The sequence below is a fragment of the Onychomys torridus genome, unplaced genomic scaffold (assembly GCF_903995425.1).
Source record: "Onychomys torridus unplaced genomic scaffold, mOncTor1.1, whole genome shotgun sequence".
In the NCBI taxonomy this organism is placed as follows: Eukaryota; Metazoa; Chordata; class Mammalia; order Rodentia; family Cricetidae; genus Onychomys; species Onychomys torridus.
In genome coordinates this window covers 14841-29071 of record NW_023413246.1, presented here as the reverse complement: position 1 = coordinate 29071, position 14231 = coordinate 14841, and the positions used below count along the sequence as shown (strand labels likewise).

Below are 14231 nucleotides of genomic sequence, written 5' to 3'. Positions count from 1 at the left end.
TAGATTCATTTGGGGTTTTTTCTTCTTTATTTTGCCTTTCTCCTCATTAGATAATCTGTTGCCCAATATGGGCATAGATTATAATTTTTAATATTACAGTTTTTACTGAATGTTGGGTATTTATTTGGAAATAAAGGATGAACCACAAAATAATCATATTCTGGTTAGAACAACTGTGGTATACATCACAGAATATATAAGATGATATGATAAATATTTCTCACCTCCAGTATGCCATACACTGCTCTAGGATTCCCTCAGCAGCAGCAACCATGAACAGACAAGGAAGAGTACATCTCCATACCAAAGTCCAAATCTGAGGGTAATATGCACTGTAGGCTTTTGATTCATCTGCGGTATACATAGTGATTATATATAGTTGTGTGTGTGTGTGTGTGTGTGTGTGTGTTTACTTTGGATGAAGCATGAGGAAATTAGAGATTTTCAGGTGTGTAGGGTCCAGCCTGTCATTCTCAGAATGTAAATCTTCTGTCCAGAAGAATACACTTGTCCAGCACACACAGCTGGTTCCTTCTGTATTCACTGGTCATCTAGAAAGAGGCATCATTTGCAGCCTCCCACTTTACAGAGGACCTAAAGACTTTTGTGTGCACTGCCAGGGGCTTTGTGAGCTCACTGAGAAGCAGACTCCCAAGATGGGGTTGGGTCTACTAAGTTGAGGCACAAACACTTGGTTTCAGCAGTCCTTTAACATTCCCTCCCTGAGTCAGGATAGGCTCTGATTCTGTAACAGGCACCAATGTGAACAGCATCATGCACTTCATTATGACTGAGGTCAGGAAAACTATTTCACAGAGAGGGGGTCTATTGTCTCTCTCTAGATATAATGATGTCTACAATAGAAACAGTTAATGGGCTGCTCATCCATCCACAGGATAGAAGGCAATATATGTCTAAAACTCCTCAGCTATTGTCTCATTTTATCAGGGATTTTCCTTGTTTTTCTGTTAGATTTTGTCAACTTAAATTGGTTGATATTTTTTGGGGAGTCAGCTGCTATTTTTTCTCAAAGGAGACCACAAGCATGCAGATGTGAAAACATTTCCTGGACTGTAAAATGCAGAAAATATTTTTGAGTGACCTGTTGTATATGGTGTCTACAGGGGAATATAAAATGCTTCACATTTGAACACTGGAGATATTAATATATTGCTATGATATTACACATATAGTTTGGAGCCAATTCCTTTTAACTTAATTCAATATTTTTCTCAGTTTCATCATATGATGAAAGGGAAAAAAGGAAACAGGACCCAGGGAAAGATATTGTTGAAAATGAAAATATTTGTAGCAAAACACGTATATAAAGGTTAACATGGCTGATGATTTCCCAGGATCAGCCAGACAATGTGCAAGCCTGACCAAGTTATGAAGGTGTGAGTAAGTTATGAATGGAAGTGAAAGGAGAGATGTCGATATGTCATCTGGAATCATATCTTTGTAAGGTCAAAGTCCATACACTGAATTAAAGTGAGATTCTTTCCAAGTGTTGGTCTTTCCTTGATAAGTCTTTCAAGTACTGCCTTAAAAGAACAAAATATTTGTCCATTCGGTATGTATTTGAATGGATTGGGCTTTATTCGGTTGTATTTTCCAGTTCTGTATGAATATTACCCAGTTATTATTAATACCAGCCTTGGAGAGATGACTGAATGGTTAAGAGTGCTTGTTCCCCTTATAGAAGACATAAGGTTGGTCCACAGCATCTACATGTGTCTCATAGACATCTGTGGTTCAGGTTCCAGGGGATTCAATGCCCTCTTCTGACCACTCAGGGTATCAGGATGCATGTGGTACACATACAAATATCTAAGTAAACATATATGCATACAAAATAAAATATAACTGTTTTCATTTGTTTCCTTTGATTGCAGTAGACTCTGTTCTCATACAATACATTCTGATGACAGTTTCCCCTCCTTCTATTTAACCCAGTCCCCCACTCTGGATGCATCTTTCTGTCTCTTATAAGGAAAAAAAATGGTCTTTTTAGGGATGACAACCAATTGTGGCAAAACATAAAACAAAACCAATCATTTTGTAACTGTATAAGGCATCCCCAAAGAAAGAAAAGATCGCCAAGAGCAGGTACAGGAATCAAAGACCCACTCATTCACACATTCAGCAGTGCCATAGAAATTCTAAGCTAAAGGCAGTAATGTATATGCAGAGGACATGGTGAAGACTCCTGCAAGCCCGGTGAGTGCTGCTTCTGTCTCTGTGAGCTCACATGCACCTTGCTCAGTTAATTCAGTGATTTGTTCTCATGGTGTCCTCTGCCCCCTCTGACTCTTACACTCTTTCTGCCTCCTCTTTTGTAGTGTCTCATGAGCTCCAACAGGAGAGCTTTGATGGAGGCATTCCATGTAGATCTCTGTGTTCCAAATGTTGTGAATCTTGTGAATACTCAAACACAATGCAGTGACACACCACTTTCAATGAGGCCACACCCCTTCTACGTTCTTAAAGTGTTCCACTAACTGAGGAACAAGTATTCAAAAATATGATTGTATAGGGGCCAATCTCATTCTAACCACAACATATGAAGATCTAAACTTTCTACAACATGAAGAAATCAAGCAATTCTAAGATGTTGAGTCTAGCCACTGAGGTCAAAGGAAAATGATTGAGGAGTGTAAAGGATGGTCTTTTGATCCTATCACAAATACAAAGGCTTTGATGAGGATGCTGAAAAACTCTGATGTTGGCTTCTCCTAGTTCCCTGCCTAGGATGCTCCACTCCAATAACTCCTGCTTTTGCTTCACTCTCATCTCCTCCGAGGCTCCAGTCAAGGATCTCTTCCCTCCCTCCACCTGTAACACAAATGGACTTCAGTGTCCTTCTGTGATTTATTAGACAGATCTCTCTGAGGGGTTCCCCTTCTCCCATAACCAATGTCCTATATCAGTTATAAGGCAAAAAAGGATCCTTCTCCCAAAGGACATATTAAAGTTGGGAAATAAGTTTCAGAGTAGGCATGGTCTTTCATGGTTTGCCCATGACTCCCCTTTGTAAGCATCATGGACTAGAACAGTGTCACCATGGTGCTTCTCCTGCACAGACACTGCCAGAGAGTCCAGCATATTCACACCTCAAATGAGCACCAGTTCACACCTATTCAGAGGGGAGAGATGAGAACAAGGGGACACATATTGACTATGCAGTTCAGCCTAATGAGATGGAAAATAAAAATAGCCAGTCTCTTTCTTGTCTAAAGCCAGAAGTGTCTGTGGACCTCTGCGAACTATCACCTTCTCCAGATATCAGAGATGCCATAGATGGCTGAGATCTCTGATCCCTGATCTGGTTCCTCAATGATTTTGGGTTTCCACTCCATAGGGGAAGATATTCTAGGAACAGTGAAGACGATTAAAGGTACAACCTGTCAAGGCTAGCAAGTAGACTCTCTGGGCTAACCCAACATACAAGTTACATGGGTCCATCACCTTCCTGAGGTATTCTGACTCAAGAAGGAAGGGCCACCTTAGGACGTTGGGCTCACGTCAAGCCATGCTAAAGAGAAGCTAGAAAAATTATTCCCATGATGAAATCGTCTACTTATTCAGATTCCCTACATAACACAGGCTTTTATAAGAGCACAGCCAAGCTGTTCTGAATCACTCTTCTATCTCTGCTCTAAGCAATCTTGCCCTAAGATTGCCATTCTTGAGTCTCTTCCTACCCCCATCCCCAAATAGGCAGCTGTTTTCTGTTGTGTGTCTGAATTCCAAGCTGGCTTACCTGAGTTCATGGCTCTTCTCCATGACGTGTCTATTCCTCTCCTGTGAGAAGCCTCTGAGATTAGAGCATGATTTTACTTTTCAACTTGAATCAACTCCTCCTTCAGCCTTTATTTGATGTATTTTTAAATCCTTTTGTCAACAACACTAAGAACTCTAAAAGGAACCTCCAATTCCCATTTATAATCTAGTGATGTTAAGGAAACCACCCAAATACACACATTAAATAAGCAAATGTAATTTTAATAATCAAATAATGCTGAAAGCATCCTGCAGACTCCTTTGCTTCTCTGCCTTCAGCTGTGTTTCCCACTCTGCTGCTGCATGTCCTCTCAGGATCTGTGGGGGACACTTCCCCAAACTTAGTCAATCCCCCCCTCAGGATTACTGTAAGCAACACATCCTGCTTTGGAGCTGCTATTGAAGTTATGGTTTAGATGTCCCAGCATCCCACACTTGTTGTAAGACCTGTTTTCAAATGATCATTAGTGTATTCCTTGGAGATTTTCAAAGACAAACATGCCTGACTTCCACGATCTTGGTCAACTTTGATGATTGTGTCCTACAGTCTAACTTTTCCTTCATTATCATCAACCAGTCTTACCGCCTAAAGAAATATCCTTCACACTCTCTAGTGCTCATGCCTTTCTAATATTTAGTACTTTATTATTGACTGTGTGTGTATGTGAGGTGATATATTGTGTACCCTAATGAAATTTGCCTGAAGATCACAGAACAGAACAAGCCACTAGATTAAACATAGAAGCCAGGTAGTAGTGGCATATACTTTTAATCCCAGCACTAGGAAGGAAATGATATAGCTTTGCAGAGAAAGAGATATAAGTCATGCGGAGAAAGTAACTAAAGTTTTTTCATCTGACAAGTCCCTTTTGGCTGAGGACTCAGAGACAGTCAGAGGATCTATGACGTTGGTGAGGTGAGATGTGGCAGTATCTTGTTCCTTTGTCTCTCTGTTCTATCAGCGTTTACCCCAATATCTGGCCCTGGGTTTTTAACATAAGACCATTTTAGAATTCAAGCAACATGTATGTGGGTTTTCCTATGTGTGTTTGTGTATTTGGAAGATCTTTTTCTTCATTTCACACTTGCTGCTACTCAGACCACAGAAAAAGCATGTGTGGCATATTGAGATTCCTATGAATGTATCATATCATTCTTAAATATCCTATCAGGTTTTGCATAGTAGATTCATTTTTGAGAGCCTCACTGTATATTCCTGGCTGGCCTGGAATTCTCTATATTGTCCCAGCTGGATTCTCCCTCACATAGAAAGCCTGGCTCTGCCTTCTGAATGCTGTGATTAAATGCCTTTGCCTCTGCACCATCTGTTCCACAGTTATTTTAACTACAATGTCAGTCTTGGTGAGATCACAGTGAATAGATAATAAGCTTCCAATTAATTGAAACTAAAATATTAAAAAAGGTAAAGTCTAACAGTAAAGTCTAAATTACAAGCAGGAAAAAGAAAGACTAAGTAGGAAGGACAATTAAGTCAAAGAGAAAACGAGGACTACCGTTTTTATTTTAATGCTGAAAACTAAAACTTCACATGAGAGGTCAAAGAAATGAAACTTCTATTCCTTTATTAGTATTCACACCTGCATTAGAAATTTCTTTAGTCAAAGTCCACGTTTTTTATATCCTTGTGGGAAAACACATAGTTGCATTTTCTTGGTTAATTGATGATATGGGAGTGCCCAGTTGAGTGTGTGGTACCACCCTTGCATCACAGGTGCTATAAGAAAGAAGGTTGCACAGTTGATGGAGAGCAGGTCAGAGAGATCCACTTGCCTCTGCCTCCAGAGTACTGGGAAGTGATTTAGTTTGAGACCACCACATCTGGCCCACTACATGTAGTTTTCACCTCAGTAGGAACCAATGAAATAAAAGTTCTATGAGATAAAATGCAAGCATCAATATGTTCTGGTTAAACTCTAAAGATGTCTAAGAAGCAGCAATACTAATTTTTGATGTTAGATCCAGAAGTCTTGGTCATGTGCAGAGGGATGTGAGAATTCTACTCAGCGCCCACAGTGATGAGAAGTTCACTGGCCAGCCACAGCAAGATGAGAGTCTCCCGAGGGGTGGAGGATTTTCCCTGAACTCAGTCACCCAGAAACACAGCTCTGATGCACCCTGTCAAGGAAGACCCCTGGTCCTATATATTTTCCCAGGGCAGAATTCAATAAAGTACTCACCTTCCACATAGTATCTACAGAGCTCTGTGCAGGACGTTTTCAATATAGCTGAGTCCAGGATGCCAGTGCTCACAAGGGCAGGAGTCATTAACAGATATCCCTCAGAAAGATCATTACAATGTCACCTTTTAGTGTCAGCATCTGCATGGTTAGAGTTTGGATGTCTCCAAGGAGGTACAAGTTTTATTCTCATAGCAATCACCACAAACAACTTCTGGTGGTTACTAAGGAACAGCTGGGCAGACGTTAGAAAAGTTTTGCATGTTTGATTTTTTAAAATCTATGTTTGGGATTGATATTGATATTAGTTATGGAAATATGTACTTGGGGGTAGATCAAGGGATGTATTTATGCTGTCACCTGTGGGATGTTGTACAGTGCACAGTGTAAGTAAATTGGTTGTAACAACTCTGGGTTTGGTCCTAGATTTTGGCACCAAAACATGAGTTTTCCAACTGTGGAGAAAGGTGTCCTGACTACCTGGGGAGTCAGGCAATACTTTGAGCTGCTTAGGACAGCTCTGATGGCTGAAGCTGCAAGGAGACAGTTCAGCCCTGGAGGGTGAGGTATCCCAAGCTGCTCAGAACAACAGCTCTACCCTGATGGTGTCTTAGACATGTGGAGCTGTGTAGCACAGATGTGACAACTTGAACTGCAAGAAGCAGCACAAACCTGGAAGGGAAATTTTCCTGACTTCTCAGAAATGTCAGGCCTGAAACTGCTTCATCAGGGAAGGGTTTCCTGACTACTTGGGAAAGTCAAGGTATACCTGGTGTGATGAGACTCCAGGGAAATGAAGTAAACTAGAGAATAATGTGTTTAGTTATGTAAGCAAGGCTCAGGAGAAATGACCCTTTCTTGATTTCATATGCATATCCTAGCTTCTAATTTTTTTGTGAGTGTATTTATGTGTGGGTGAGGATGACTCACTGCCAGGAAATAGAAAGGAGCCCAGAAAAGGTGGGGAATGGGAGAGGAAAGGAAAAGATGGGAAGGATAATAGAAGTGTGACAGTGAGACATTAACGTGCAAAGGGGGAATCACTGGGAGGGAAGTGAAGCAGGGATGAAGGGCAGGAGATGGGGAGCTGATGGATGCTGGGAGGGACAACCAGGACTGTTTAAAAATGCCATAAGGAAGTGACTGCTTTGTAAACTAGCTTCAAAAGCCAAGAACTGAACAAACTTGTCAGAATCACTATTTATCATGCAAACACAGATTTCAGAATGAGAACCATGTAACTCCAAACAGAATGGCTCTTAGCAAAAGAATGGAGGGGAGTACCACAGAGCACAGGCTGCTCTTGCAGTGGACCTTCATTTGGTTCCCAGTACCTATGTTAGGGAGCTGGCCCTGCGAGAACCATCGCCCTCCTCTGGCCACAGTCCGCACTACACTCACATGTACACATAAAATACATTAATAACTGTAGTCACTGGATCAGATGTATAGAATACACACAGGTATATTAGCAGATACACATGATGGAGAAATAGTGTTTGTAAAGCAGTATATTGTAGGAGCAGTAGACATAGAAAATTCAGTGTGAAAGAAAGATGCAGAAGTGGCAAAGTCTGTGTGAGGGTGTTTGATGTCAAGTGGGTAATGCTAGAAAATTGATAAGGGGGTTTCTGAGAGGGCTCCGTGAGTTGAGGCACTTGCTGAGGATGATCTGAGTTCAATTGCTGGGACCCACACAATAGACAGAAGGAACTGACTACTGAAAGTTGTCCTCTGATCTCCACACATGTGCCATGCTGTGTGTGCACATGCACACACACACACACACACACACACACACACACACACAGACAGACAGACAGAGAGACAGAGAGACAGAGAACAAATAAAAAGAAAATAAAAAAAGCTTAAATATCCTTTTATAAACATTTTTTTGGTTTTTATTTCATATGTGTTTATATGCTGTGTCGTGAGAGGACAGAAGAGGGCGTCAGGTGCTCTGAGACTGGAGTTACAGATTATTGTGAGCCAAAATGAGGGTGCTGGGAGTCAAACCTGGGTTCTGTGCCATTGCAGGAAATGCTCTTCACCAGTGAGCCATCTCTCCTGCCCCAAAATCAATTTAGAGAGAGAGGGGGGCTGGGCAATGTATGTGTAAGTAATATGTAACCGTATTAATTTGTGGAAGAAAATAGAGAATAATAATGAAATTTCAGAGTGGGAAATATCATCATAAAGGATAAGATTAATTCAACATATTACATTAAGTTTTAAAACAATTATACCGTTTAGATACCATAGACAATATATAGAAAAACCCAATTCTTAGAAATATTTAAGTATCCACGTAATAGGCAAATAATTTGTATTTATATACACTATACATATACAGTCAAGTTCATAAATGTTTTTATATATCTATAAATTATGTATTATTATTTTATATTTTATAAATTTAACTTAAGTATACTCAATTTCAATATACCTAAATTTATTTTGTCTTTTCCTGAATCAAGTATTATGTATGTTTATTCATATATTATGTATATACTTTATGTACATTTATTTTTATATTTATGTATATACTGATGAAAAGTCAAGTTCAATCTTCATATCAAGGAGAATGAAACACATGCTAACTCCCCCAATATTATAACCACCGTCATACTTCCCATTTCTGTCATCTTCTTCATCATCTTCTCCAACTCCATCCTCACAATCAGCACCATCAAATTTATTAAAATACCAATTTCCCATAGGAGGAAGTTCAGCTATTGCATGCAGCTACAGAGATCACCTCGAGTTAGAATCCAAGAAGTAAACCACCCTTCAGCTCTTCACAATCCTCCAGCACCCATCAGACACTTTAATTCATTACTAACTATTACTTTTTATTCATCTACAATTTTGTGTGTGTGTGTGTGTGTGTGTGTGTGTGTGTGTGTGTGTGTGTGTGTGCTTATGCCGTGTCACATATGTGGAGGTCAGAGGACAGCTTGGGGCTTGGTTCTCTCTGTCCTCTTTTATGACAGCTCTGGGGATCCAACTCAACCTGTGAGTTTTGCACAGTAGATGCTTGACCTACTGAAATGCCTCCCCAGACCTTAAGATATGAATGAAAGAAAGGAAAGAAAGAAGGGAGCGGGGAAAGGTTAAAAAGAAGGAAGGGAAATTGCCATCAGAATATATTGTATGAGAACAGAGTCTATTTCAATAAATGGAAACAAATGAAAAAATATTTTTTTTTATTTTTAATGTATGAATGTTTGCTTGAATAGGTGTATGTGCACCACACACATGCCTGTACCCTGAGTGGTCAGAAGAGGACATTGAGTCCCCTGAACCTGGACCACAGATGTGTGTGAGCCACATGTAGGTGCTGTGAACTGAACCCAGCATCTTCTATAAGAGGAACAAGAACTCTTATCCACTCAGTCATCTCTCCAAGGCTGGTATTAATAACCACTGGGAAATGTTTAGACAGAGCTGGAAAATACAGCATCATAGAGCCTAATCCATTTGAATACATATCAATTGGACAAATATTTTGTTCTTTTATGGTAATACTTGTAAAACTTACCAAGGAAAGACCGATACTTGGAGAGAATGTCATTCTTACTCAATGTATTGAACTTTGGGCTTACAAAGATACAATCCCAGATGCCATATTGACATCTCACCTTTCACTTCCATTCAAAACTTACTCAGATCTTCATAACTTGGTCAGGATTGCACACTTTCTTCCTGATGCTGGGAAATTATCCAGCCATATTAAACTTTATACACATATTTTACTAAAATTATTTTCATTTTCATACCTTTTCAACAATATCTATTTCCGGTGACCTGTTTCCTTTTTGTTTTTTCCTTTCATCATATGATAAAACAGAGCAAAATAGTGAATTAAGTTAAAAAGAAATCTGGCTACAAACTTGATGTGTAACATTATAGCAATAAATTAATATCTCCAGTATACATAGTATTCAATTATGAAACATTGTATATTCCCCTGAAAACGTCACATAAAACAGGTCACTGAACATTATTTTCTCCATTATACAGTCCAGGAAATGTTCTCACATCCACATGCTTGTGGTCTCCATTGATGATAAATAGCAGATGGATCAAAGCAAAATATCAAGCAACTGAAGTTACAACATCCAACAGAAAGACAAGGAAAACCCCTGATAAAATGTCATCTTGAGGAAACAGCTGAGGAGTTTTAGACACATGTTCCCCTCTATCCTGTAGGAGGATGAGCAGCCCATTAACTGTTTCTATTGTAGACACCATTATATCTAGAGATGGACAATAGACCTCTGTCCTTGAAACGGTTTTCCCTTCAGTTTTAATGAAGGTCACGATGTCTTTATTCTTGGGCTGTGTTGCTATTCAAATTGGTGTTTGTCAGAGTCATAGCCCTTCTTGACTGGGGTTGGGGGGATGTTAGAGGATTGTTGAAACCAAAGTAGACAAAACTCAATCCCCTGAGCCTGCTTCTCAGTGAGCACACACCTGACAGTGCACACACAAAATGCTTTAAATTCTGTGTTAACTGGAAGGCTGCAAATGATGACTCTTCCTTGATGACTTTTGACTATAGGAAGAGCCAGCTGTGCTTTGCACATGTATATTCTGGACAGAAGATTCACATTTTTGCTAAAGACAAACTGGATGTTAAGCCTCTGTGTGTTCATTTGGGTCTGAGTGGCTGTGGGACTGTGGGACCAAGGGAAACCAGATGGGACATAAAATTTCAGTTATACACCCACACCCACACACACACATACCCACACACACTTATATGTAATCACTATGTAGCCAACAGATGAGTTGATACCATACAGTGCATATTACATTCAGATTTGGACTTTGGTATGAAGATATACTCTTCCTTGTGTCTTCATGGTTGCTGATGCTGACAGAATCCTACAGCAGTATAGGACATATTTGGGGTGAGATAGATTCATCATATCATTCTTATATGCCCAGTGAGGTGCTCCCCAGTTGTCCTAACCAGAACATGAGTATTTTGTGGCTCACCTCTATTTCTAAATAAATAATCAATAATAATTGAAAACTGTAATATTAAAGATGATAAACTGTGCTCAAATCAGTCAATAGAGTATACCATCAGGAGAAAGGTAAAACAAACATGAAAATTATAAGTGAGTCTATTAGGAAATAGGAGATTTGTTTTCATTTTCTATGATAAAATGCAAATTAATCTCATGTAGTGAATCCCAGAAATAAAGCTTCAACAGCTTTATGTATATTTGTCCATCCAGCAAAATTTCTTTAGGGAGAGAGACAAAGAATGTTCACCTAAATATGTGAGTAGCAATCTATCATTGCACAACGTTTTCCTTACTCAACATGCCAGCATTTCCGATAAACATATGAACAATATAGACACAAGAGAAGCAGGGCCTATTAATATTGTTAAGTTGCCTTATTGTTCATGTCTGCCAATCAACATGCATTTATAATTATACACTATAACAATTATACACTAATATATTGGTTGTTAGAATCATCTCCATGAGATTACATGTCTATAAACTGTTCAAACAATAAACAAGAATATGTATAGACATCTGATAGGAAAGGAAAAATAACAAAGTATATGGATATAGAGGCTGGAGAAATGGCTCAGAGTTTGAATGTCCTTGCTGCCATTTCAGAGGTCATGAGTTAAGTTCCAAGCAACCACATGGTGGCTCACTGCCATCTATAAAGATATCTGGTGCCCTGGTCTGATGTGCAGACATACATGCAGGTGGAACACTGTGTAGATAATAAATAAAAATTTTTAAAAAGAATAAAAAGAATATGGATATATAGGCTGCAATATGGATTGTATGTGACCTAATACAATACACCAACAGTCACATATTCATTTCCTAAGGTGGTGGTGAATATATATGTGATGAATGGAATTCCTTTTCTTTCTCCTTTCTCTCATTTATTTATTATATTCTTTATAAGGGTGCACAAAAGGAGCTGTGAGACTGATTCTCCTTATCACAAGTTGGCATGCATCATACTCTAAACCATGACATGCAATTGCTTACATTGCAATCCACCTGGCTCAGTCTCCCCAGTGCTGGGATGAGTTCAGTGAGTCAACATTATGTGTCTGGTTTATGAGGAAGGATTTTTTTAACAACTTTTACTTAATAGAGTGTGTATGGCTGCTAGAGAAGCTGTCTTCTGTGTTTGTCATGTTGACTGTGGTTTTCAGCAGATGAAGAACGTAGAACAGGAATCCTTAGGATCCCTAAAGATCAACAGGAAGGGGGAAATTGTGGGGAAGCTTGTAGCCAAAGCTTCACCTACATGCCTCCACCAGATACGAGAGTCCACAAAAGAAACCCAAATCAAACTGCAAATACAGCCTAGAACATAAAAGCTTACAAAGGTGACCACCAGCATCAGTATCATTTGGGCTGCTCTGGTCTCAGCACGGCATCTGTGGTTCTGATTGGAAGAGAGGATGTGCTGTGTTCGCTGGTGATGTCTATGGAGGAAAAGCACCATGGAGACACTGGACCAGATCATGATGCTGATGAATGTGGCATCATGGGCAAAACACAAGAAGACTATGCCTACAGAGAATCCAGATGTTGAGCAGACCCACTTGCTGTTATTGTTAGTGTCATTGACTGTGCTCTGTGGACCACTGACTTTCATTGGAATATAGACATTATTTAAGACACCGAAAAACCAACAACTGTAACAAGAATAACTCAGGACATTAGGGGTTCTTCCACGGAGCATCAGCCTACTCCAGTGACCAGGAACAAGAGTGACAAACTGATGGATGCTCAGGGCACAGGTGGAGCACATGTTTGTGCTTCGAGCCACCAGGTGAATGAAGAACTCAATTTTGCATTGCAGTTGAGTTTGAGGTTTCCTTGGAACAAAAACCATCATGTTGCTTGGAAATGCCATGACAAGGAGAATGAACACATTGGCCAAAGCCAAGTTCATAATAATGACCTGTGTGGGCCTCAGTTGAGAGCCAGTAAAGATGGGAGAGAAATTCTGAACAAATAGAAAAATGTTGGCCAGAGTCCCAATCCCAACCTGGAAAAGCAGGAACATCTGGAGAGTCAATTCCTCAGTGGTTTTTAGAGATTTACTCTGAAAGGTCATGGAGAGGACATCTGTGCAGACTGAAGTGATGACCAGGAGGAACATTTCTGTCTTCAAAACACTTATCAATGTCTGGGCATAATTAATGATTTGAGTCTTTACTTCTTCTATGAAGGGAAACATTATTGTATCATAGTACAGGAACTTGTCTTAGAGAGCACTGCATAGACAACACAGACTATTATTTTATACTTCATGTACTTTCTCTCATCTCATGATGGAAGTGTGTTAGTGATACAACTGTATCTTTCTTGGTCAACGTGACACCCATTGTAACACAGTATGGAATAGAAACATATGAGCACTGAACATTGGAACACATTTTTTTTTTTTTACATTTTGAATGCAACATTTCATGCATCCTGATACCCTGAGTGGTCAGAAGAGGGCATTGAATCCCCTGGAACCTGAACCACAGATGTCTATGAGACACATGTAGATGCTGCGGACCAACCTTATGTCTTCTATAAGGGGAACAAGCACTCTTAACCATTCAGTCATCTCTCCAAGGCTGGTATTAATAATAACTGGGTAATATTCATACAGAACTGGAAAATACAACCGAATAAAGCCCAATCCATTCAAATACATACCGAATGGACAAATATTTTGTTCTTTTAAGGCAGTACTTGAAAGACTTATCAAGGAAAGACCAACACTTGGAAAGAATCTCACTTTAATTCAGTGTATGGACTTTGACCTTACAAAGATATGATCCCAGATGACATATCGACATCTCTCCTTTCACTTCCATTCATAACTTACTCACACCTTCATAACTTGGTCAGGCTTGCACATTGTCTGGCTGATCCTGGGAAATCATCAGCCATGTTAACCTTTATATACATGTTTTGCTACAAAAATTTTCATTTTCAACAATATCTTTCCCTGGGTCCTGTTTCCTTTTTTCCCTTTCATCATATGATGAAACTGAGAAAAATATTGAATTAAGTTAAAAGGAATTGGCTCCAAACTATATGTGTAATATCATAGCAGTATATTAATATCTCCAGTGTTCAAATGTGAAGCATTTTATATTGCCCTGTAGACACCATATACAACAGGTCACTCAACAATATTTTCTGCATTTTACAGTCCAGGAAATGTTTTCACATCTGCATGCTTGTGGTC

At 39.4% G+C, this 14231-nt stretch overlaps 1 protein-coding gene across 1 annotated transcript; it reads right to left on the bottom strand.

The window, feature by feature from the left end:
• Positions 1-12182: 12182 nt before the first annotated feature.
• LOC118576219 (vomeronasal type-1 receptor 4-like) lies at positions 12183-13130 on the bottom strand. The gene has a single exon (XM_036176549.1). The coding sequence runs from the start codon at positions 13098-13100 to the stop codon at positions 12183-12185; it is 918 nt and encodes a 305-aa protein (XP_036032442.1). The 5' UTR covers positions 13101-13130.
• Between the last annotated feature and the right edge of the window lie 1101 nt (positions 13131-14231).